The following is a 26209-nucleotide window of genomic DNA, read 5'->3' on the forward strand; positions in this document are numbered from 1 at the left end:
CGAGGTTGCGGCTGGCCGGAGGCGCGGAGCTGCGGCAGTTGCCAGTTGGGGACGGCCGCGGGAAGGACAATGGGGCCCGCGCACAGCAGTTTTGCATCTCGGTCGTACGCGCGCTAGATATCCAGTGCGGGAAGCTGTCCGCAACGATACAGAGCAGCTTGGCGTACCCCGCTGCGGGAGTTTTCTCTGTAAACCGGCTCTGGATGTTCTTTACAGAGCCGTTTACAGACACCGCTGCGGAGAGCCTGACTCCCTAGTGTTTCTGGGTGCTTTCAAAAAAAAATTCTGCTATGTATACTTCTAGATGCCACGAAGCCAGCCAGCCTGCTTTGCATTACAAGCCGACAAGAGACTTAGATGATATTTGGATCCAAGTGCTAATACTTAAAAGTGTTAAAATTAATACTAGCTAATCCAAATGTAATGATAATACGGTATGATAAACTTCAGTCAAAATTTAAAATTTTTAGTAGGAGTATAAAGTGCTGATAGATACTAAAGTCTAGTACTCAAATTTTACGCACGAGCTCTTAAAAGGGTGCTCCTATTCATCTTGTGAAAGATAGTTAAACAACTCATCTATAAAGCCCACCAAAATCCAACTTATAGCCCATTCAACATTTTACAGATAAAATGTTGAAACAATATTTTGAAAATGTTGAACAAGTATTTTTAAAATGTTGAATCAATAGTTTGCAAATGTTGAATCTCAATATTTTTCTTGGCTTCTTCTCCGGTGCCGGTGGCCGGCAGCGGCGTGGGGCACGGGCGGCGCGCGGAGCAAGCGGCGGGGAGGGCGGCAGCGGTGGAGCAAGCGGCAGCGGCGTCGCAGGCAAGCACGCAGGCGGCGGCGTGCGAAGCATGCAGCCGCGACAGAGCAGGCAGGCGCGTGGCGGCGCGCGGAGAATGTGGCCGCGGCGGAGCAGGCAGGCGCGCAGCGGCACGCGGGGAGCAGCAGCAGGCGGGTGGGCGGGCAGTAGCAGGCGCCCGCCGGCGGCGGGAGCACGTGCAGCAGCAGCACGGGTGGGCGCGCAGGTGGCCTGCGGCGGTGCACAGGAAGAGAGAAGGTGAGAGAGAGGTAGGGTTTGGAGTGGATTCAGGAGTTTGAGTTGTTCGCATGAATCTCAAACAGTAGAATTTGGATAAGAAAAAATCTATCGAAAGATATATAAATTTGACGGCTCTTAAACTCTGTCCGGCCCAGGCCCAAGTACTGATTCTCTAATATATTCTTCTTCATGGGCCACCGCATCTCTCCTCATGCCACCCACTAGCTTGCGAGTCCACGGAAGTCCAGACCAACAAGCGAAGCAGCTCTCAGCTACGGCTAGAATGTAGATGGTAATCGTATTCGAAGTCAATCTGGTCTGGAAAAATTTTATCCGTTTAAATCTAATATTCATAATCGATTTGTATTCAAATATTTATAAATTATATTTTATGATATTAATATTTATTAGAATTTTATTTGGTAAAAATTAATACTATCCATATCCTACTGTGTATTGGAGGACAAACAGCATAACAAATATGACAGGAGTAATATCCTCCGTCCGATACTTTTACATCCCTGCTGCAGCCATGGCGACGACCACCGCCGCGCCGGGCCTCGCCGTCGCCGCGACCGATCCCATCCGCTTCTTCCTCTCCTCCGCCGCCGCCTCGGGCGACCTCGACGCCGACCTCCGGGAGCTCGCGTCCGCGCTCTCGTCGGAGTCTGACGTCCCCTACCGCTCCCTCCGCGCCATCTGGTGCGCCGCCTCGCCAGACGCCCGCCCGCCCCTCCGCAGCCTCCTCCGCGGCGCTGACTTCGTGCTTCCCAGCCCCAAGCCTCGCGAGAAGGTTCCCTTTCGTTCTCTTGGTCCTTCGTGATGCTGGCTTTGTTCTGATTCGCCTGGGTTTGCCGCGCGGTTGGGTTGCAGAGCGATGAGCTCAAGGCGAGGCTGGAGAAGCTCCGGGAGATGCAGGAGAGAAAGGAGTACGCCGAGCTAGTCAGGGACGTTGCGCCTCCCAGCAGGGAGGACAGCCCTGAGCCCTTCTCATCCTACAAGGATCAGATCGGATTCGGTACCTACCAACTGTCCTATTTTCACATTTTTCTTTGCTGAATTATTCTGTTTTTTTTTTCTAGCCAAACTCCTCTTTGCAGAGCTGCAACCTTAGGATTGCTTGTTCAACCGAGTACAGTTATTCAATAGAAGGAATAGGATGACGACCTCCCTTTGTTTTGTTCACCAGAATATGAGCTTTATTGGTCTGAGTCTGTGGGTCTGAAAAAATACCTGTAGCGCTAATCTGTAAAGCATGATCGCAATGCACGAACTGTTGTTTTCCAAATTAGAAACTGCATGGTAGCTTTGACGCAAAATCATTTTGGTTATCTGTGACTAGAGGCAGAAGTTTCATGGGGCTAGTCCGCCACTTTAATTTCCACATTGTCTCTTTTCCTGAATGCAATAGTAGTGAAATAATTTAAATCCATTCTTCACTAGTAGAATGCACTGCTAAACAAACCCGCGACGCACAATCAAGCATGATTGTGATAGTGCAATACATTTTCAAATTTGGACTTCAGAGTCCAGGTTCAGTGGAGTAATGGGTTTTCATGTCAGTGTTCTGCAATAAATGCCTCTTTTCGGATAGCTAATTATTTGTAAACATAGCCAACACTTTCGTAACTTTCACTAACAATGTGCCTAAAAATATATTATCCTAACAAAAGAGTTACAAACTGTGAAATTATTTTGATTAAGTGAATAAATAATGTATATGATAGTCAAAGTTAAATCAGTCTGACTGAAAACAAACTAGATGGACCTATACTTGTGATTGGAGGAAGTAGTGAAAATGGATTAAGTTGTTGTAAATATGTGAAAATGGGGGCTTATGGGTTTTCAGAGAATTAACAAAGAACATATAAAGGTACATATGCAGGATTTGATTTGAACTTGTTTTTGGTGCAACTATCTGATCATTTTCATTATCTATAATGCAATTAGCTAAGGCTGAACTGCTGCAGTTTGTTGGACCTACTTTACTTTCTTCTTTTATTTTCTGTTTGTCGTTGGTGGTTGTGGGAAATGTGATTCCTTTTTCTCACTAATGGTATCTCACTATGGCCATTATGGAAAGAGTAAAATGCACTGTGGGTACATGAACTTGTAGTGCTGTGTCAAATAGGTCCATAAACTTAGAAACCGGATATCTAGCCCCTCTGAAACAGAGTATGGCTGGGAGGATTAATCGATTGATTATGAAGGAGCCAAGGCTCAAGTACATATAGGCAAGGATAACCCTAAGAATAGAAAGGAGCTAATCTAGGAGATCCTTGCCAAACATAACCAACTAACCAAAACCAGGGAGATAGGCAACAGCCGACCCTCCGGGCCCAAGAGCCCATACATCACGCTAACACGCCCCCGCAGTCTGAACGTCGGTGCTCAGCCACGGACATTCAGACTGGACCGAAACTCAGAGAACACCGAAGAAGGCAGCCCCTTGGTGAAGACGTCGGCGAATTGAGATGTCGTGGGAACATGGAGAACCCGTACGGCACCCATAGCTACCTTCTCACGAACGAAGTGAAGATCGATCTCGATATGCTTCGTTCGTTGATGCTGAACTGGGTTGGAGGACATGTAGACCGCATTGATGTTATCACAGTAGACAAGTATGGCGCGGCGAAGCGGAGTGTGAAGCTCGTGAAGAAGCTGACGGAGCCAGGAAGCCTCAGCAACACCATTGGCCACGGCGCGATACTCAGCTTCAGCACTGGAACGGGAGACGGTGTTCTGACGCTTGGACGACCAAGAGACCAAGTTATCACCAAGGAACACAGCATAGCCCGAGGTGGACTTGCGAGTATCAGGACAACCAGCCCAGTCAGCATCAGAGTAGACCACCAAATCATCCAGGGTCGATGGCCGAAGGTGAAGACCCAGGTGCAGGGTACCCCGAATGTACCGAAGAATGCGCTTGAGAGCAGCAAGGTGAGGCTCTCGAGGATCATGCATGTAGAGACAGACCTGCTGCACGGCATAGGCAATGTCAGGTCGTGTGAAGGTCAGATACTGCAGAGCACCTGCAAGACTGCGGTAATCTGACGGATCGGCGACTGGAGCCCCAGAGTCGGCAGAGACCTTGGGGTTGGTATCCACTGGCGTTGTGCAAGGCTTGCACTCCGCCATGCCTGCCCGGTCCAGGATGTCGAGCATGTACTGCCGCTGAGAGAGAACCATACCATCAGCGTTGCGCTGGACCTGCATCCCCAAGAAATGATGGAGCTCGCCCAAATCCTTCATGGCAAATTCCTGCTGAAGAGCCGAGATAACTTGCCGCAGGAGCTGTGCTGAGGAGGCGGTGAGTACGATGTCATCAACGTAGAGGAGCAGGTATGCCATATCAGTGCCACGACGGTAGATGAACAGCGAAGTATCCGACTTGGCTTCCACGAAGCCTAGAGAGACCAGGTGCGTGGCAAAACGACTGTACCAAGCACGAGGGGCCTGTTTCAGCCCGTAGAGAGACTTGTTGAGGCGGCAAACAAAGTCTGGGTGAGCAGGGTCCTCGAATCCGGAAGGCTGAGCAGCAAACACTGTCTCCGTCAGAGTACCATGGAGGAAAGCATTCTTGACATCGAGCTGGTGAACAGGCCACTTGCGGGAGAGAGCCAAAGAGAGAACCGTGCGAACTGTGGCAGGTTTAACGACTGGGCTGAATGTCTCGGCAAAGTCAACACCCGGGCGCTGAGTGAAGCCACGAAGAACCCAACGTGCCTTGTAACGCTCCAGAGAACCGTCGGCGAGGAACTTGTGCTTGAAAATCCACTTGCCGGTGACAATGTTGGCATGTCGGGGGCGAGGAACCAGATCCCAAGTCTGGTTCTGAAGGAGAGCAGCATGTTCTTCTTCCATGGCGGCCCGCCAATTGGGATCGGCAAGGGCACCGCGGAAGGTCTTCGGGACTGGAGACAGTGGTGCGGCGTGGAACAGGGATGGTACGCGAAAACCATCCTTGGCCCGAGTCGTCATGTGATGCTGATTCACCGTTGGGGCAACAGCAACAGCACCACGAGGAAGAGGCACAGGTGCTGCGGGAGCAGCGGATGCTGCTGGAGGCGGCTCGACGGGCCGGGGACGCCTGGAGTAGACGCGCAGAGCAGGCGCCGCGCGTGGCGTGGATCCCGCACATGGGAGTGCAGGAGAGGCAGGTGCGGGGACGGCCGTCGATGGCGAAGGCGCGGCCGCGCGTGGCGCGGGCGATGGCGCAGTGGGCGTCGAGGAGGGAGCCGTGGCCGCGCGTGGCACAGCACCCGCACGAGGGAGGGCATGAAACCCCGGTGGAACCCGTGGCGCAGGAAGCGGCGGCACGTCCGCAGGAGGGCGACCGGCGGCAGCAGGAGTACCTGGAGGTCCTACAGAAGACAATGTCGGCAGCCCTATGGGAACAGGCGCCGGGTTAGGGAGTTCATCTAAAAAGGTGAAATCCGCAGCCGTGGGAGGTGAAGTTTGCTCGGCAAAGGGGAAATTGGTTTCGTCAAAGATAACATGACGAGAGATGATGATTCTATTGGTGATAGGATCAAGACAGCGGTATCCCTTATGATGAGCAGAATAGCCAAGGAAGATGCAGAGAGCAGAACGGGGTGCAAGTTTATGGGGAGCAGTGGCCGAAAGATTGGGGTAACACTTACAACCGAAGACCCGAAGATGATCGTAGGACGGCGCACTGCCAAGGAGGGCAAAATGCGGTGTCGAGAAACCAAGGGTCTTGGTGGGCAAGATGTTGAGGAGAAGAGTTGCAGTGTGCAACGCCTCGGCCCAATACGAAGGAGGCATGCTCGCCTGAAACAGAAGGGAGCGGATGACATCGTTAGTGGTACGAATGATCCGTTCGGCTTTACCGTTCTGCGGAGACGTGTAGGGACACGACATGCGAAAGAGGACGCCATGTGTCGGGAAGAAGGTGCGCGCGCTGGAGTTGTCAAACTCCCGGCCGTTGTCGGTTTGGACGGCCTGGACGCGGGCGCCGAACTGGGTAGAGACATAGGCAAAAAAGTTAGATAATGTCGTGAAGGTGTCAGATTTCAGCCGTAAAGGGAACGTCCACAAGTAATGTGAGCAATCGTCGAGAACAACCAAGTAGTATTTGTAACCAGAGACACTGACAACAGGAGATGTCCATAAGTCACAATGAATAAGAGCAAAGTTGTTCGACGCCCGAGAAGCTGAAGTACCGAAAGGGAGACGAACATGTCGTCCTAATTGACACGCATGACATAGAGAATCCAAACTTTTATTACAAGCAGGAATAGCCGAAGCGAGTTTGGAGAGGGCCTCGCGACCAGGATGACCAAGGCGACGGTGCCACAGCGAAGCCGGCGTAGAGCTCGCGACAAGGGAGTGTGCCACGGGAAGCTGCAGAGGGTAGAGCGGGCCGGAGCTATTGCACCTGATGGTCACGGTCCGCGTGAGAAGATCCTTCACAGAGCAACCATATGGGTCAAACTCCACAGAACAGTTGTTATCGATAGTAAATTGGCGAACAGAGATAAGGTTCTTGATGAGCTGAGGTGACACAAGAACATTATTTAATGCAAGAGAGCCAAGGTGTGCCGTGCCGGTCGCGGTGACCGGCAAGAGCGAACCATTACCGACAACGATAGAGGTGGGAGAGGGATACCGTGGGGTCGAGGAGTGAGAGAGAGAACCGTCATGAGAGGTCATGTGGGAAGAGGCACCTGTATCAAAGTACCAGTCGTTGTTCACCGGCGGAGTGAGCGTCATGGTGCTGAAAGTAGAGGCGAGGGAGCTCTGGTCCCAAGCCGGAGATCCCACCATGGGCTGGTACGGCGCCTGGGAGGGCCAGGCCGACGGCGCCGGCTGCTGCGGCTGGAACATGGGCTGGACAGGAGCTCCGTAGGCCGGCAGAAAGGCCTGCTGGTGGGGGAGCTGCTGGGCCGCCTGGGGAAGCTGTTGGGCCCCTTGAAGAGCCAGCAGCGCCTGCTGCTGTTGTGGGCCGGTGCGTCCCTGCGGAAGCTGGGCCAGGGGAGGCGTTCGTGGGCCGGGCCACATCTGGATGGACCCGGTCCACGGATTGTAGAAAGAAGGCCCGGTCGCGCCGGACCCAGCGGACGCCCCGGGCGTGGAGGAGGGGCCGCCAGAGGAACCGCCGCCGCCAGGGGCAGAGGTGCCGCCTGAAGGGGTGCTGCGGTCCTTCTGCTTCTTCTTGTTCTGCTTGGGGGCGCCGGTCCGAGGAGCGCTGCCATCGGTCGGCGCGGGCTGGCGAGGTGCAGAGGAGCCCGTGGCGACGAGGGCGGTGGAGGGGGCAACAGGGTGCTGCACCATGTTGATCTCCTCGAGGAGAAGCTCATTGCGGACGGCGGCGAAGGAGGGGAAGGGGCGCCCGCGCCGGAGATGAACGCCGATGTCCCTGTAGCGCTCGTTGAGCCCGCGAATCACGTTGAGGACCAGTGTGCGGTCAGTCACGTGTTCGCCGAGGTCAGCGAGGTCGTCGGCCATCTTCTTGAAGCGCTTGCAGTAATCGGTGATGGAGAGATCACCCTGTGCAAAAGCGCGAAACTTGGCGTCGAGGTGGAGGGCGCGGGTCTCCTAGTTGCCGATGAAGTGACCCTCGATGGCGAGCCAGGCTTCACGGGCGGTGGCGCGGTGTTCAATCACGGCCTCAGCGAGGTCAGAGGAGATCGTGCTGTAGAGCCATGATTTGACGACTGCGTTCATCCGAGTCCAGTCAGGAAGGGCCGAGGTGGCGTGGTCGCTGTAGATGTGATCTTGCAGCGAGTACTTCGTGACGGCGAGGAGGAACTGCTCGCGCCACCGCGAGTAATTGCCGGAGGAGGTGTCGAGGGTGACCTGCACCAGACTGCGGGCGTTCTGGACGGAGACAGCCTGGGCGTGAAGATTGAGGATGGCGGCTGCCTCGTGGAGGGCCATGGCGTGAGAAACGTCCAGGCCGACCCCAGGAGCCGGGTCGATGGGATCCGCGGCGGCGGCGGTTGGGTCGATGGGATCTACCGCGGCGGCGGCATCGGCCTGGGCTTTGGCCGCCCGTGCTAGAGCAGCACGGACGCGCTCGGCGGCGGCGTCGCGGTCGTTGGAGGCAGCAGCGGCCTCCTCCTCGGCGGCCTGAGCCTCGGCGAGGGCAGCCTCGCGAGCAGCGGCGCGGGAGTCCGCGAGGCGCTTCTGCTCGGCGTCGGCGTCGCAGCGTGCCTGCTCGGCGGGGTCGACGATGGAGGCGGGAGGAGTCCCGACCATACTGCTAGCGCAGGGGCGCGCAGTGGCAGCGGAAGGGCGAGAGGGAAGAGTCCCGGTCTCGTGATACCATGAAACAGAGTATGGCTGGGAGGATTAATCGATTGATTATGAAGGAGCCAAGGCTCAAGTACATATAGGCAAGGATAACCCTAAGAATAGAAAGGAGCTAATCTAGGAGATCCTTGCCAAACAGAACCAACTAACCAAAACCAGGGAGATAGGCAACAGCCGACCCTCCGGGCCCAAGAGCCCATACATCACGCTAACACCCTCGAACTTGCGAACCCGTTCACCCCAGGTCCAGTCCGGTTTTGCATGGCTTGCATGGCACTGTGCGTCCGCGGTTTGCTACAGTAGACCCGGATTTGCTACAGTTACCGCGGTTTTGTTTTTTCTTTTCTAATTTATTTCGGCTGAATCTTTGAAAAATCATAACTCTTCGATACAACATCGGATGAAGATGATTTTTATATGAAAATTGTAGCCCTCGACGAGATCTACAACTTTATAGTTTTGAGTTTTTTCATTTGATGAAGTTAAGTTGCCCAAAAAAATTATACAAAAGTACAACACTATAATAATCGCGTACTTTTGCTTGTCGCATTAGAAAATTAATATATTTTTTATTTGTTGTCAAATGAAGACACTTTGTATACCAAAATTTTAAAACTTTTAACGATCTAGATTCTTGTAGTTTTGAGTTTTTACATTTAAAGTTGTTAAGATGTTGATAAAATAGTATAAAGCCTCAACGTCTTTTGCGTACTTAATATGCTGCTTTATACTGTATTATCGACATTTTAACAACTTCAAATATAAAAACTTAAAACTCTAAGAATCTAGATCTTTTAGAGTACTAAAATTTTAGTATACAAGTGTCTTCATTTGACAACAAACAGAAAAATATATTAATTTTCTATTGCGACAAGCAGAAGTACGTGATTATTATAGTGCTGTACTTTTGTATAATTTTTTTGGGCAACTTAACTTCATCAAATGAAAAAACTCAAAACTATAAAGTTGTAGATCTCGTCGAGGGCTACAATTTTCATATAAAAATCATCTTCATCCGATGTTGTATCGAAGAGTTATAATTTTTCAAAGATTCAGCCAAAATAAATTAGAAAAGGAAAAACAAAACCGCGGTAACTGTAGCAAATCCGGGTTTACTGTAGCAAACCGCAGACGCACAGTGCCATGCAAAACCGGACTGGACTTGGGGTGAACGGGTTCGCAAGTTCGAGGGGCTAGATATCCGGTTTCTAAGTTTATGGACCTATTTGACACAGCACTACAAGTTCATGTACCCACAGTGCATTTTACTCTTATGGAAAAGAAGGACCTTTAAAATTTAAACAAGTGCAGGTGAAACTTAGAATCAAGTTTTCAGGAAAATTAATAAACTAGTGATAAACAAAAGCCTACTTCACTTGAACAATTATGCATGCCAATTGTAGTGAAATCGCACAAATGTATTCTTGACTAAAATGTACTACTAGTCTACTACGCAAACCAACAGTGCACGACCAACTGATGGATGTAGTTGGCCACTTCAAATTAGTCATTTCACCTAAAGAATTAGAACTTGCTTTGCATTTCTAGAATTACTCTTGATAGTGCCATAGGCATCAGCCATGTTTCACTAAAAGGAACAGGAAAAATTTTGTTCTACTTCTCTGCAATCTTTTGAAGCACCATGATATTTCCTTTTCTTTTGTCTGTAGTAACGAATGATAAATTCATATTTCCTAAAATTGAGCCAAACCTATTGTTTCTGTGTGCAAAGTCATCATCATTTTTATTAAAAATAAATCAGTGCATTTGTCCTTGTAGTATGCCGTATCAGTCTATTTTGAGCTCCGGCTAGGAATTTCTTGTATGGTTTCATTGTCTGAACATCTCTTTTTTTCAGGTCTGCATGTCGTTGTTATAATGTTTACAGGTTATTTGGTCGGATTTGCCATGTTCAGAGCTCTGTTCAACAATAGCCCTGTATTTGTAAGTCCATTAGAACACTGCATCTGGTACTAACTACTAAGGCATGTAATCCTGCAGCTTGCCTATTGTTTTTTGGACACAGATGCTATATAATGTAGACTGTATGGCCTGTGTTATATGCGTTATGGATTTTTATTCCTCATTCTCTTATTCGGCTGAAAGATTTGTAGTTCTTACTTGTCACAACTCATTGATTGGGGGGAGGTTACCTTGTAGATATAGCAATGTAGTTTCTTGTATACATTGGGCTGAATAGGCCAAACAACTTTGTTTTCCTCTGTAGCTGTAAACGTGTCTGTCTTATCCTGCTAAGATCATACCTCATGCAGTGAACCTTATGGTGTTTTTTTCAGAATGCTGCTGGAGGTATCTTGGGATCAGTTGGTGGAATGCTGGTGGAGACCATCCTTTTCATCATCAGATCATCAAGTAAAGAGTTGGCGTCTTCTGTTCCAACATCAAAGAAAGTTCAGTAGGCACTTGAAGTGCCCTCATCAGTTGGGGGGGTGGGGGGGGGGGGGGGTGATGATAGGCCTTACCTTTTGAAGCTCGTGGATCATTTGTTTGAGTTCAAAAGATGCAATTCATGGAATACGTGCAGTTGACATCCAGTTTGAGTTTGTATCAGGAAGGAATATGACAGGGGGATATGATTTCGTTGTTTTTAGTTGTCCAGGAGTTTGTACCTCGCCCAGTGACTGGCTTGCTGATCATTTAAGAGCATGCTCCCATGCTGCGTCTGCATATATGTAAATGTAAAAACTACATGCAAGAGGCTGATATGTTTGAGTTACATGTCACTATTGAGTATATTAGGTAGATATTTTTCAGTTACATATACAAGAAATTATTTTTGGGTATTACATTTGGTATTATGGATCTTCATCATATTACCAACTCCTAAGACTTTTATCAGTTTTCTATTTTTCGTCCTAATTTGAGTAAACCGGCCTGGCCCTATTCCTGGCCACAGCAGTGGTCGTCTCCGTGGGTTTTTATGGTTTGGCAGTACAGTAACCTGGTCATAGTTATGGAGACGGCGTGGAAGAAAATCATACCGACACTGAAAGACTGGAGATTGCTATATGCAATTCTCTATCCATGCATGGTGTCTGTCTGTCTGATTTGCTGGTTCAGGAGATAGAGCAGTGGAGAGGTTGCTGCTGTGGATGAAACTGCCAGGAACGAAGAATAGAAGAGTATTTGATGAAGACGAGGCGGTATCCGAAGGAGTTTGCAACCAGTTTGAAGGGTAGCTGCAAAAGATAGTTATGTGGGGTGTCATCTGAGACACAGCAGGGGCAAGCGGCAAACCTATCAGGCTGGGAGACCTTCCCAGATTGAGTCGCCCATGCTTAGGAGGAAGGCCGGCAAATCTGTTGGTAAACGTAGTTGAAGTGTTTCTTTTCCATGACCGTGCACGTACTTCACTAAAAGGGAATTAGAGTGTCACAAACACAGATGATCTAACACACTAACCCTCCGTTTCATAATGTTTGTCCGATCTGCATATCTAGGCAGCATGGTGTTTGAATAATATTGAATAGAATTGACAAATTTGTACTCGTTGGATAGATCAATAGTATATCTATCCGACGAGGCCAACAACTATCCTGTTTCATCAAAATTTACATAGCTTAGCATCCTATAGAAACATTGTGAAATGAAGGTAATGGAGGATTAGAAGGCCACCCGCATGATGCCGACATAAGTTTTAAACACGTACAACGACGTGCTAATAAGATGCAAGGGAGCCCTTCCATCCAACAAACTGAAGCTACGGCCTAGAAGATTATCAAGTGAGGGAGAGCTGTATAGACAAGCGAAGCACAGGCTTCACCTCATTAGTAGAGAGCCATGACAAGCATACACCGCACCACAAACAAAAAGCTTCAAGACGAGGGTGAAGTGAACAGCCTCCCCAGGACCCAAACTCGACAATGAAGATGTATGAAGCTTGGACTGCTGTGCCGACTCTACCTCCATCCATTTGCATTACATGGTTAGAAACCACAATAATCGGAGTAGCTATACAGAAAGTGGAGCACTTGTTTCATGTAGATTTTGTTTGAAGCTTGTAGAACTTGTTTCATGAGCTCTAGTTATTTCTGTGGGATTAATATCTCTTTATGTTTTTTTTCTGAATTTTGGAAGCTGCTTGTTATTATCTCCCCTCTTATTTATTTAATGTTTTTTCCTTAGTTAAATTAAAATCCAGCCACGATATCCACTTTGATCAGGCTCCGGGGCTAAACTAGATGGAACTGAAAATTGGGGGTACCCAAACTAAATGTTATTGGAGCTGATGATCAAAACTATGGACTTTACCACAGAAGCCCTTCCGCTAGTGAGTGTAGTACTGCTGCTCCATTTCTTGTCCGGGTACCGCATTTTCATTTTCATTTTCATTTACACCATATATAATTCAGTATGGATGTCAACTATGAACTATCCCCCACGAATATGAGAAACTAAAATCTGTTCATGCACCTCATCATTTCTCCTCTTCTTCCTCTTTACTGTTCCTCTTCTCTCTCTCTTTTTCTTCCTCCTTCATTCATGGGGGCACTAGAGCACACCTAGCCCCACCACCACCGGTGAGCAGCAATACGCCAATACCTGTTTGGTTTTCAACTGACAGAGCAAGTAGCCCTCTGACTGGTGGGCCCAAATGGTCATCGTAGGCAGGGTAGTCAGGCTGTTGCAGTGCCGCTGTTACAATGTTCTGGGTACAAGTGCAATTGTCTGGCTCGTTATGAGCGAGATATGTTTCTCTATGTCTCTGTAAATCGTGAGGTTCTCTGAACAACTAGGGCGTAGCATCGCCAACAAACGCTCCAGGATGCCTGCTATGTTTGCAGGTGGATGCCGCGAGTCGGCAAGGCACTGCAAGGAACGGAATTTGCACGAGGAATTTAAGTCAGATGGAAATAATAGTAACGTTTAGGTTCTCGTCGACAAATGACAATGAATGTGTAAATGCTTGGGGGGTGGGGATTCTTAAATTTTTACCTTGACTGCAAGAACAGTGGCAGTGCAGTTCGTAATCAGTTTTGATGGAAGCTGGGCATCACGAGTAGCAGACCCAAAATCTGGGCTTATACAAGTAGTTGCTTGATTCCCTCTGCCTGCCTCTTCATCTTGAGAATCGTTACCTCCGGATGTTGCCTGTTCGACATGATGACCAATTGTTGAGTGAGACTACAAGAAATTTAATTATACAGAATTCAGTAATTTCAGGGAAGTCATTGACCAACCTGCATGACTTCGTCTACCATCTCCCTGGCTTGTGATTGCAAGCTTTGTACGAATGCAGAACAGTACGACTCTAGTTGATCATAATGATCATCATGGTTTAGGAAATCTATAGATTGTACAACCCCATCAGAAGTACTTTCTTTTTGTGTCCTTTCACTATCTACAGAGTATTCAGCCTACAAGTAAAAACAACAGTAAAGATTTGGCTCTGAGATGCCAAGATCAGGTGTATTCATTTTACAGAACAGACAAGGAGCGGTATTATATGTAAATACGAAGTTAATTTAGCCTGCGCAAGCTCTGTTTTCTTTTAACCTAAGAAAATGAAGTATGGCAGAATAGAACCTCAAGTTGTTGATCTGATGTAATGTCCAGAGTAATGGGCAATTCGGGTATAGAAACTTCATTAATGGTATGATCTCTGTTACCACTTGGTGTAAGCTCGGAAACGTGCTCCATCTCCAGTATGTTGTGCAGATCATGTGAATCCAATGTGCTCCTGACATTATCAGGAAGATTATCTAGCCAATTTGCAGGCATACAATCAATGTCCTGAAAATAAATGCATTCAGTTATGCACGTCCTAATGTATCAGACCATCATACTGAGACTCTCAACAACATTGATGCAAAAATTTGTAAATTTAAAGTATGTTTTGCAAGCCAAAAGTAGAAACATGATCCAAAGTCATGATTTTCATTTCCATGGAGTCAATCATCTGACCAAAAGTAGATAAATCATCACAAACCAAATTGTATACAAACTATTGTTATATACTCCATTCAAAAATAAAATGGTGTATTTTTGTAACTGGCTTAAATACTGGGCACATTCCCAAAGCAAAATAATTGTGCTATCCCCTATATACTCCTTTCAAATATCTGGTTTTTCCTTTGTATTGCTACATATGTCCTGTTTTCTTAGATGGAAGGAATAACAGGATCCTTGCGCATTATCAACAGCATAACTGGACACAAAACTACAATAGCTGACACTCATGGTCCGCGCATGTACAAGGCAAAAGGCTTGCCACTGCATTTCTACAGAAATGGGCTTACAAAGTAAAAGGAAAAAAAAAGAAAAAAGTGCGGTTTAATAAAGGATTAAAAAGGTGATTATGGCCTCTTGTGAACACTGATTATTGAGCGCTTACAATATAATTAATTATCATTTTTTTTTGCACAATGTAACAAGCAAATTGTTGATTACTGAAAACAATGAAACTAGCAGAATTGTACCTTTACTAGATCAACACCAAGTTCAGGGTTATCAAACTGGACCTTGCAACAATCCTGTTCCACCGCCATCACTTTACCATCACAAAGTTCCCTAGAACATGGGTGACGGACGATAACCACCTGGCCAATTGAAAATGGCTGAGCTACGTCTGCTGGTAGAGAATCTAGTGAACCACCACTTAGTTGACCATAGTATGCCCTAACTGCATTGCGATAATCCTCAAGCTGTTGTCTTTCCACCTCTAGAAAATTATCAGAAAAGCGCCGGGGCTTGCCACGATAGCTGCAGGAGGAAGTTCTTTCACTGGAGGACTCAAACAATAAAAAATAACAAAACTGAGGATATAAGAACAAATGTTGTTCCAAGGTTAGCTAGCTAATACCTTCGTACTATGCTCCACTCAGATCTAGCCAACCTTGAAATATGCCTCAAATATGGATGATTTAAGTACTTCGCAAAATCATTATCCATAAACCAAGGAAAGTCAACTGCGCTGTAGAACCACTCATATGTACACCATCTGCGAAGCAATTTAGATGACAAACAATGCAGCAATTTTCTTGCCTGAAAACAGTCAGATTTAGAACTCCATGCAAGGACTAAATATCAATCTGCAACATTGATGAATTATGGCATACACTGTACCTGTACATTATCTGAACCTTCATTGCATGATACATACATTTTTTTGCTATGCATTGTGTTTTTCATTTTTCTTCTTCTTGACATACTTATTTCAGGGTTTATTTCCCTTGGCACATTGGGGTACACTTCACAGGAAATATTTGCAGTTGATTCCGGTAAATATCCTATTCCTCTTACAGAGCCAGAATTTGAGGAACCCTCAGTGATATCAATAGCATGCACAACATTTATTTTTTCAGCAGGCACCTGCCATAAGAAAGATAATGCAGATGAGAATTATCATAACAATATCCAAAGAGATTAACATTGTAACAAAGGAGAACACATCAAAATTAACCAATAGTTAAGATGGCTTTAAATCAAATGATAAGCATGTAAGCACCGGACACTAGGCATATATTGCCAGATCAGTAATAAATAAGCAATGATTTCCCAGTTCCAAACTTCCAATGGACATCACTCAAGATTTTATGAACTTAGTAGAGCACAACAGACACAGCTAAAGATCAAAAATGCAAAATAACATCTAATTGAAGAAGAATTGTGGAAGTGCAAAAATTTTACAGCTCAGTATCAAAAATTTTACCACTGCATTTAATAACTCGGTATGCTTCTTTTGCTTGGTCTTGGAAGCACTGCATTCGTCAACTGACTTCCCTTGTTTAGATAGATCAAAAGGAGAATGTCCTTCATCTTTCCTCTCCGATAATAAAAAATCACTTTCACTAAGTGCACCTGGATCAGTACAAAAGAGAAACAGAAGTGTAGGTGTTGGTGTATATGTGAGCCCATGTATAGAGGTCCATCTAGAGGTCCATGTATAGGAACTATATATCCCACCCTTCTAGGGTTTGGAGGAATACATCTCATTATTCTCTCCTACATGGTATCATTAGCCTAGGTCTCTCTCACCTCTCTCCTCTCTCTCTCCTGCCGCCACCAGCAGCCGCCACCGGTGGCCTCCTCCTCCCTTCCCTCCTCTCAATTCCTCAGCTCCGCGCGCCACGTGGGCCGCCGCCCCTTCCTCTGCTCCACGCGCCGCCTGGGCCGCCGGCCCTTCCTCTGCTCCTGCTGCCGCCGCCTGGAGCAGCAGGGGGCCGTGGCCGCCGGCGTGGCGGCACCCGGGACCTCGCAGCCTGCTCCCTGGGACGCGCCGCCGCGGGATCCCGCGGCCAGGGTCGCGCCGCTGCCGGATCCGCGGCTTGGGACGCGCCACCGCGCGGATCCCGCATCCGCCCTCGCTGCTACTGTTGTGCCGCCACCGCCGCCGCGCGCATGGCAGGGCCCGCGCGTCGCCGCCGCCTGGGATCCCGCGGCCGCCCTTGCCGCTACTGCTGAAGTCGCTCCTTGGGCGAGCTGGGGCCGCGCCTGCCCCTCCGATTGGCCTGCTAGGCCAGGAGCTGGGCCGCGGCCTGCTGGCTCCTTCTGCCCCTCCGATTGGCCTGCTTGACCAGGAGCTGGGCCGCGGCCTGCTGGCTCCTTCTGCCCCTCCGATTGGCCTGCTAGGCCAGGAGTTGGGCCACGGCCTGCTGGCTCCTGGCCGCAGCGCCCTGCTGCTCCGCCGCCGGCTGCTGTGCCCTGTGCCCGCACGTTGCTAGGCGCCGCTGCTGCCCACGCGGGCCCGCTGCTGCCCACGCGGGCGCGGCCCTTCCTCCTCTGTCCCCGGCCCTGGCGCCCGACACCCCTCGCTGCTGCCACGGCCGGCGCAACCACTGCCGCTGCCGCCCACGAGGACGCGGCTGGCGCAGCCCTTCCTCCTCTGGCCCCGGCCCTGGCGCCCAACGCCGCGGCCTCCGCGGTGCGCGGCGCCAACTCGCACCTCAAGGCCAAGCTCGTCCAGGCCGCGCGGGCGCAGGCCGCCGCGCCCGCAGCGCACGTCGCGCAGGCTGCCGTCACGCCCGCTGCGCACGCCGCGCGGGCACGCCGCACAGGCCGTCGCGCCTGCTGCGCACGCCGCGCAGGCCGCCGTCATGCCCGCCGCGCAGGGCGCGCGGGCCGCCGCCTCCCTCGCCGCCGCGCACGTCGCGCAGGCCGTCGCACCCAGGGACCCCGCGCGGGCCGCTGCCTCTGTTGTGCCGCCCCTGCCTACGCCCGCAACGGCCGCGCTGGCCATGGCGCGCGTGCGCGTGCCCGCGCCCGCGCCCGCGTGGCCTGTGTTCGGTATGCCTCCCGTGGTCGCGCTGTTCTGGACCCCGCCCGCTCAGCCCGGCCAGCAGCTGACCTGGCCTGGGGGGTGGGACCAGGCCGCACTGGCGCAGTCCTTCAGCGCCATGGGGCTGGCGCCGCCGGTCAGCACCGAGTGGATCGCCGACTCGGGTGCCTCCTTCCACATCACCCCAGATGCCGGTATCCTCTCTTCTGTCCGACCCCCACACCCCTCTTGTCCTTCTTCCATCATGGTTGGTGACGGGTCTTGCCTTCCTGTCACCGCCGTGGGTTCTGCTCCTGATTCTTTTCGTCTTCCCAATGTCCTTGTTGCTCCTTAGATGGTTCATAACCTTCTTTCTATTCATCAGTTTACAGCTGACAATTTTTGTTCCATCGAATTTGACTCTTCTAGCCTCACTGTAAATGATTCGGCCTCCCGGCGTCCGCTCCTCCGGTGTGACAGCCCGGGGCCCCTTTACAGTCTTCGCCTCCCGTCTTCCGCTGCTCCGCCTTCACCTTCTTCTTCGTCTGCCGCTATTGCCGCGACGCCTTCTTTCACCACCTGGCACCGCCGTCTTGGTCACCCCGGCCGCGATGTTCTGGCTCAGCTCAATCGTAGTACCGATGTTCCTGGTACTAGGGCTCCTACTGAGCACCTCTACCATGCGTGCCAGATTGGTCGTCATGTTCGACTCCTTTTTTTCTTCTTTTTCTTCGCATGCGACACATGCCTTTGATCTTGTTCACTGTGACCTGTGGACTTCTCCTGTTCTTAGCCTTTCTGGCTATAGATACTATCTGGTCGTGGTCGATGATTTCTCACATTACTCTTGGACTTTTCCTTTGCGCGCAAAGTCTGAGACCTTCCCCACCCTCCTCCACTTCTTTGCCTAGGTGTCCACTCAGTTCGGCCTCACCATTAAGGTCGTCCAATGTGACAACGGGTGAGAGTTCGATAACTCCACCTCCCGTTCCTTCTTCCTCTCTCGGGGTGTTCAGCTGCGTATGTCTTGTCCGTATACTTCTCCTCAGAACGGCAAGGCTGAGCGGATGATTCGCACGACGAACGACGTCGTGCGCACCCTTCTGATCCAGGCCTCTCTGCCCCCGCGCTTCTGGGCTGAGAGCCTCCACACCGCCACCTACTTGCTTAACCGCCTTCCGTCCACTGCTTCTCCTGCTCCCACTCCACACCACGCTCTTTTCGGTACCTCTCCTCGCTACGACCACCTTTGGGTCTTCGGAATTGCGTGTTACCCTAACACCTCCGCCACTGCTCCTCACAAGCTGGCGGCCCGCTCGACTCGTTGTGTGTTTCTTGGTTACTCCCCTGACCACAAGGGGTACCGATGCTTTGACCTCACCTCTCGCCGCGTCCTGATCTCCCGACACGTCGTCTTTAACGAGTCGGATTTTCCCTACTCCACCTCCACACCTTCTCCTGACCCCGAGCTGGAGTCCCTGTTTCCGACTGACCCGGTGGTTCAGCCACCGTTACCTATCTGTCCTTTTCATGCAGGTTTTCCAGCACACCGGCACCACTTCCGGTGATCCCTGCTGCGCCAAGCGCGGCCCCGGTGCCCGCGGTCGCGCCACGCGCGACCCCGGTGTCTCTTGCTGCACTACGCGCGGACCCGGTGTGTCCTGTTGCGCCACGCGCGGCCCCGGTGACTTCCCCTGCACCTGCGCGGTACGCTCAACCGGTGCAGGTGTACCGGCGTCGTTTGGCGTCGTTCGGCGCCGACACCGGCGCCGCCGCGGTACGCTCAGCCGGTGCAGGTGTACCGGCGTCGTTCGGCGCCGACACCGGTGCCGCCTACGACTCCGGAGGCTCCTGCGACGCCTACACCGGAGTCCTCGCTGCCGCCTCCTAGACAGGAGCTACCGCCTCCGCCGACTCGCTCTCGAGTCGAGCTGGCGGTGTACTACCCGCCAGTCATCCATCGGGATCCTCGGCATATTCATCCCATGGTGACTCGGCGGATGGCGTCTCAGGCCGCGACTCACTCCACCATCGAGAGCGAGCCGCGGGTCTCTCCAGTGGTGAAACCTGCTACTGTTCGCACGGTCCTCTCGCTCGCACTCTCTCTCCTAGCCTGTGCACCAGCTGGATGTGAAGAATGCCTTTCTTCACGGAACTCTGTCAGAGACAGTGTACTGCTCTCAGCCAGCGGGATTTGTGGACTCGAGTCGTCCGGATATGGTCTGCCGGCTCAACAAGTCCCTCTATGGTCTGAAGCAGGCTCCTCGGACTTGGTACTCTCGGTTCGCCATTTTCTTGCTGACTTTGGGATTCACCGAGGCCAATGCTGACACTTCTCTGTTCATCTACCGCCGAGAGAATGAGACTGCCTACCTGCTGCTCTATGTGGATGATATTGTGCTCACCGCCTCGGGTCAGCAGTTGCTTGAGCACGTCATCTTCTCTCTGCAGCAAGAGTTTGCTATGAAGGATCTTCGTCAGCTCCACCACTTCTTGGGCGTTACTGTTGAGACTCACACCGTCTGGCCTGTTCCTTCACCAGCGGCAGTATGCACTCGACATTCTGGAGCGGGCTGGGATGACTAATTGCAAGCCATGCTCCACTCCTGTCGATACTCAGGCGAAACTGTCTGCTGATCTGGGTGATCCCGTGGCTGATCCTACTGCCTACCGGAGCCTTGCCGGTGCCTTGCAGTACCTGACCTTCACCCGGCCAGATCTCACCTATGCCATTCAGCAGGTCTGTCTTCACATGCATGATTCCCGGGAGTCCCACCTTGCTGCACTTAAGCGTCTCCTCCGCTACTTCCGTGGCACTGTTGGATTCGGCTTGGTTCTTCACCGCTCTCCCACCTTTGAGCTGGTGGTCTACACCGACGCTGACTGGGCTGGCTGCCCGGACACTCGTCGCTCCACTTCCGGCTACGCCGTCTTCCTGGGCGGCAACCTTGTCTCCTGGTCGTCCAAGTGGCAGCCGGTTGTCTCCCGCTCCAGTGCTGAGGCGGAGTACTGGGCTGTCGCTAATGGCGTGGCGGAGGCGTCCTGGCTCCGACGGCTCTTGGCGGAGCTCCACAGCCCGCTCGCCAAGAGCACGCTCGTCTACTGCGACAACGTCGGTGCCATGTACCTCTCCACCAACCCCGTTCAGCATCAGCGGACGAAGCACGTGGAGATCGATCTGCACTTCGTGCGCGACAGGGTCGTCGTCGACGATGTTCGGTTACTCCTCCATATCCCGACCACCTCCCAGTTTGCCGACATCTTCACCAAGGGACTACCCTCCTCGACCTTCTCGGAGTTTCGCTCCAGCCTCAACGTAGCAGGTGGCTAGTTGTGGCTGCGGGGGGTATTTGCCCTTTGTACTTTCTTCTTGTCCAGTTTTGAACACCGCTGCGACGGTAGTTCAGACTGCGGGGGGTGTTGGCTTTCTTGTTGTCCAGTCTTGAACACCGCTGCACCGGTAGTTCAGACTGCGGGGGGTGTTGGTGTATATGTGAGACCATGTATAGAGGCCCATGTATAGGAATTATATATCCCACCCTCCTAGGGTTTGGAGGAATACATCTCATTATTCTCTCCTACGTAGGCAGTGAGTAACATGAATGAGATAGTATATAATGTGAAAAACAAAATGAAGTAGGAGCTGCAAGGGAAGATAACCTGAAGGAATATTGATCTTGAGTTTTGACATCTTATCAGGCGCATTCACCAGACTCTCGAGCACGTCTAAGATGAACATATCATCTGCAAACATAATAGAATAGCCGTAGTTAAATATTTACACTGCTTGTCAATCTTAACAGTACCAATACCAGGTAAAAGTAAAACAAACAAGTAATCAAAGCCTTTCAGCAATCATAGATTCATAGAGCAGGAGTCCTATGACGGTGAAGATCCACTGAACAACAATCAAGTAGCAGAAGAAATGAACTTAATAACTGATTAATATAGGAATAAAGTCTCCATAATGGACGTGTTCTAAGGTTGTATTTTGTTGACTACCTAATTGCTCTATAATGACTTGGTGCTAGAGTTCCATCCTTTTCTTTTTTTGAGGTCGAGTTTCATTCTTATTCAATGGTAGGCTGGATTACACTTTCTGCTTTATCTTGGATTAAGTAGTCACATAAATCAGTTCATTTTTCATAACAACAAGTCCATATTAGAAAGGCTATTAGTACTCACATAAGTCCATCAATGGTTCTATTCCTGAATGAAATATTGGTATACTAAGGGCATACTTGTTAGATAAAAGCACCTATAAGCATAAAGTGGCGTTCGGACTGTTTGCATGAACTATAAGACTAATTTTTTTTTGCCTTAATGCTCAGGCCCCAGATAAATGGTCTGATCAGGGAAAGAGACTATACTCTGATGGAACTATCTATGATGACAATAGAGTATATAAGTATCATAAACAGAAAATGGAACTGTAAGGTAAGGGATTACTTAAATTTGTTATAACAATAATTGTGGAAAGGAATAGGATCATTGCAGAAAACTACCTGCTGAAATAAACTCACTGAACATATGCTGTTCTTTGAGTAATTCAATAGGTTTATTCCCTTCTTTAACCGCCACCATGGTTTCATGCCCAACTTTACTGGTCCGGCCTCCGTTCATAGTTTTGTTCATTCTTCTTTTTTTCAAAGGTTGCGGAGTCTGACATGCCTCAGTGCCTCCAGTTCCTTTGGATTCCAAGAAAGACTGGCATTCAACACCTTTGATTGCTTCCATGATTCCGGATCTTCCATCATGAGAGCATTCATTCATCGAAAAATTAGCGCTATCATTATCAATCTTCTCATTATTCGTTTTTGTTGAACTGGTTGCATTTTTAAGTTCTGGTGTGCTGTCATCACTAGCATTCCTGTCTGCAGGAACTATAACCGGTATCCGAGGGGTACGATTCCCAACAGAATGACTTTGACTGTTCCTAGCCAGTTCTGAAAAAAAAAACTCAAACCTAATTAGGCAACAGAATTTTCCAATGAAAATGCTTCTCAACTTTTTGTTCAGCTAAGTCTTCCTTCTTATTAGACAATTTTCCCTCAAGAAACAGCCTAAAAGACCAGTAAGGAAAATATAAAAAAGAACAATTTTCCATACAAATACTTGCCTCCATAATATCTTTTCTTAAAGGAAGGTGAAAATCCAGGAATTGTCCATGCATCATAGGAGTCATGAGGGTGAGGTACTCCATGTATTTTATGCTGAGTAGCTTTTCCATGTTTTTTTGCCTTCCCAGATGCTCTAATTGTTTGTCCATTTCCTCTATGACTTGGGGGTAATTCCTACCATTTCAGGCATAACAAGAAAATGAAAATTCTCGAGTCAATGTGATCTATATACATTAAGATTTTGCGTAAATAGATTAGCAAAAAAAATCTAAACCAAAGTAACAAAATAGTGTAATATGGATCTGTCAAGGAAGTTGGCTTCAGAGGAAGCCAGTTTTACGTGCGTACACATCAAGATCACTAGTCCCTCCAGTCACCAAAAAGCAACCTCGTATTCCATTTGGATAACTACACTAGGCCTAAGAAGTACAAACTATGATGCAATACCCCAAGCCACTTCAGAATGAATGTTACTTTTAAAGTTAGGAAAGGCTCATCATTGCATACTTAACTTATTTAATGAAGCTAACTTAATGTGGTGAAACTAATACGCAGCAGTATGACTGGACTCATAAGAAGCAGAACAATCAGGACTCCAACAGTGATCATCTTCATTACAATAAACTCTGCACAGTGACTTCATATGGTATGCATGTTTACACGAGGAAATTGCAGACAATTTAGCATACCTAGAAAAGTAAAGAGTAATGCGAGTGTCTACAAGAAGTAAATCCTAACTCGAGCTTACCAAAACATTGCGATGACCAGCCACTAATGCAATAAATCCCATGGAAGTAGCTTGATGCTTTGGAAGAGATAAGAAAGTCTGCCGAAATAAAATATGTCAATGTACAATAAATTGTGGTTACAAACATGACTCCAAGCTGAACTACAAATTATGAACACATATTAAAACATCAAGTCCAGATACGTACAGCTGTTCAGATATAATCTACTTTCTATTATCAAAATATCGTCTTTAGTTTTGATGAACCCATTAAATGGTGGTACATGCAAAAAGGAAAAAGGTACAGTTTGCAAAAGAACATGGATACAATAATGATAGAATACAGACTGACCCGATGCAAAGCGTAGAGAACTTTTACCACGTCTGGTGATTTATGACCAACCGCTGCACTGATCTGTGTATTCATATTCACCAAACAGCATGTACGCAGTCAACAAATAGCTTTACAATTATGCCTCAAGAGATACTTAAAAAATAAGGAAAAACAAAGGGAAATGGACAGCACATACCTTTTTCCAGTCTTTTCCATGTCGATGGTAGGCTTTATAGAAGCACATGAGCTCATCGTTGGTCCATGTGGCACCTAAATCTGAGATTTTCCTCTTCTACAAAATGGAAACATTTTTTTGAAGAAGAAAGCAGCTGAATGGCACATTATCGCAGAGTGAAACAGCATTATAGAGCGTATGGTACTACAGTTGCAGGCCACCATCTACAACCTATCAAATGTTAATCTTCATGGAACTTCCAAAAAAATATATGTATATTTGCTTTTATTTTATACCTTGGCTGAACTAGGTACATCCCTATGCTGCTGTAGATCCTCATATCCTTTTATTCTGATCTTGTTAATTTTTCGACAAACTTTCACTGGATCCATCCAAACTGTCCTCGACTGTGGACTCAAGAAGTACTGCTGCAATAGACAAATGCAAGATCAGGATCCAAAGCAGAAGTTAACAGAGAATACATAATAATGCCGCTTACAAGTAGCATAATTTCATCAAAAATTCGAAGTTCCGTATACTTGCTTTAATCTTAGTTAAGACGTTGTGTCAAGGTCGAATTAAGGAAGAAAAAAGATTGGCAGTCCATTTATTTACTGGTTACATTGATCAGAATCTTGTACCGACTGCAGCCATACAATAATCATACTTATCTGATGCTCTGGTTTAGGTACAGATGCAGAGTCTCCAACTCATGACCGATAGTTAGAATGATCAACAGCACTGTAGTATAGTATCAATATGGCCCATATGACTGATCTGATGCACACCCATGATACATGATCATCCATGGCAATGGAAAACCAGAAGCTAAACTAAGAAACGAACCCCTCCCCCTACCCAGAGAATCAATCCGCGCATAACGCTATTCAGTTGCATCTCCCGTCGTCGCCACATAAGTACAGCGATCTCTCTCTCGGAGGAGGACAGACAATAGCAACATCCTACAGCAAATGCTATCCACCTGCCGACCTCCATGTTAACAATAAACGAGAAACAGGAACCGGGATTTTACCTTCTCTGTCAGCGGAGCCGGCGGGTCGAACTGGAATTCGAGTCGGCGGCGGCGGCGGCTTTCTCCCAGAAGCCACGGCGGCGCGGCGGCTTGCGATGCTCGGCGGAGTCGGCGGCGCCACCGGGGCAGGCAAGAGGGTTCTACTGTTCTGGGGAGCGAACCGGCTGATCGACCGGGCTCGGCGGCGGGTGGCAGGAGGCAGGAGCGAGGGATTGCTGCTGCCGGTGCCGGAGGCAGGCGTGTGGGTTTTTTGGAGATAGAGAGAGGCCGCTGTCGATTGATCAGCGGCAAAACAAAATTGTGGTAAATAATAAGATTATAATTAATCCATATGGCATGCAAGGGCAGCCAAAAAGAAAAAGGGAGCACGGCGGCCAAAAGGAAAAAGGTTGGGCTTCGAGGCCCAGGTATTCGGCTGAACAAGTAGATTGGGCTTCATGGCCCATATCGAAGAGCTCGCCAAATTTGTGTTGGGCTCCACTGCAGCCGTGCTCCCGTTGCCAGGCACTGTAGGCTGTGTGGCCGGCGAAGGAACCGGATCCGCTGCAGTTACCTCCCCTGCAGTTGGGTCACTGCCACGTGGGGCTCACGCGTGCAGGCCCCACATGCAGTGACTCAACTGCACGGTGGCCAACTGCAGCGGAGCCTCGTCCGCCGGCGAAAGGGTTGCATCTATTTATCGTTGCCATGTCGATTGATCAGCGACAAGCGACAGACGCAGACGTTCACAAACACGCACGCACACTCATCCCTATGAATACACTCACGTAACCCTATCCCTATGAGCACCTCCGAGAGACTGAGCCGGCAAATCCTCGAGATTGACTAAGTCACCACAGGCGGTCTGCTATCGACGGGAACATCGCCTACCACTGAAAGAACAAACGTCGTTAAATTCTAGAAAATTCGCTCGCACGGAGAGTCGAATTCAGGACCTCATGTGCTACTGAGACTCTTGTAACCACTAGGCTACATACTCTTTTCTATAAAAAAATATTTGAATGACAGAAATTGTTCCAGAACAAAATAAAATGTTCAAATATAAATGTTTTAAAAAATATCTAGAGATAGAAATTGTTCTAGAACAAATATAAATGTTTTGGAAAAATACCGTTTAAATGCGATAGTATGGCTTCTAGTCGCACGTGTGATAATAAACGCACAGGCGAAAGGGCGCAAACAATCGATAGTGTACATTCGAAAAAAACGAAAGCAATGAGCCAGAAGAAGACTTAGCCTGGTTAAGAATAAGCCATGGCCAGACTTAGCCTGGCTA

General features: G+C 49.0%; 2 protein-coding genes across 2 annotated transcripts; one reads left to right on the plus strand and one right to left on the minus strand.

Annotated features, from left to right (window-relative positions):
- The first annotated feature begins 1523 nt into the window (after positions 1-1523).
- Positions 1524-11156, plus strand: LOC120651549. Its single transcript, XM_039929066.1, has 4 exons — positions 1524-1842; positions 1923-2067; positions 10186-10271; positions 10625-11156. The coding sequence occupies exons 1-4, from the start codon at positions 1531-1533 to the stop codon at positions 10745-10747; spliced, it is 666 nt and encodes a 221-aa protein (XP_039785000.1). The 5' UTR covers positions 1524-1530; the 3' UTR covers positions 10748-11156.
- Positions 11157-12944: 1788 nt separating this feature from the next.
- LOC120648021 (protein ALWAYS EARLY 2-like) lies at positions 12945-25198 on the minus strand. Its single transcript, XM_039924804.1, has 16 exons — positions 24934-25198; positions 24197-24328; positions 23922-24017; positions 23744-23806; positions 23413-23490; positions 22664-22838; positions 22050-22490; positions 21205-21288; positions 16000-16148; positions 15414-15659; positions 15151-15332; positions 14768-15050; positions 13875-14081; positions 13529-13705; positions 13284-13439; positions 12945-13157 (listed from the first exon to the last, which is right to left on the minus strand). The coding sequence occupies exons 2-16, from the start codon at positions 24290-24292 to the stop codon at positions 12987-12989; spliced, it is 2604 nt and encodes an 867-aa protein (XP_039780738.1). The 5' UTR covers positions 24293-24328; positions 24934-25198; the 3' UTR covers positions 12945-12986.
- Positions 25199-26209: the final 1011 nt, after the last annotated feature.

Source organism: Panicum virgatum, chromosome 9K, assembly GCF_016808335.1.
Source record: "Panicum virgatum strain AP13 chromosome 9K, P.virgatum_v5, whole genome shotgun sequence".
In the NCBI taxonomy this organism is placed as follows: Eukaryota; Viridiplantae; Streptophyta; class Magnoliopsida; order Poales; family Poaceae; genus Panicum; species Panicum virgatum.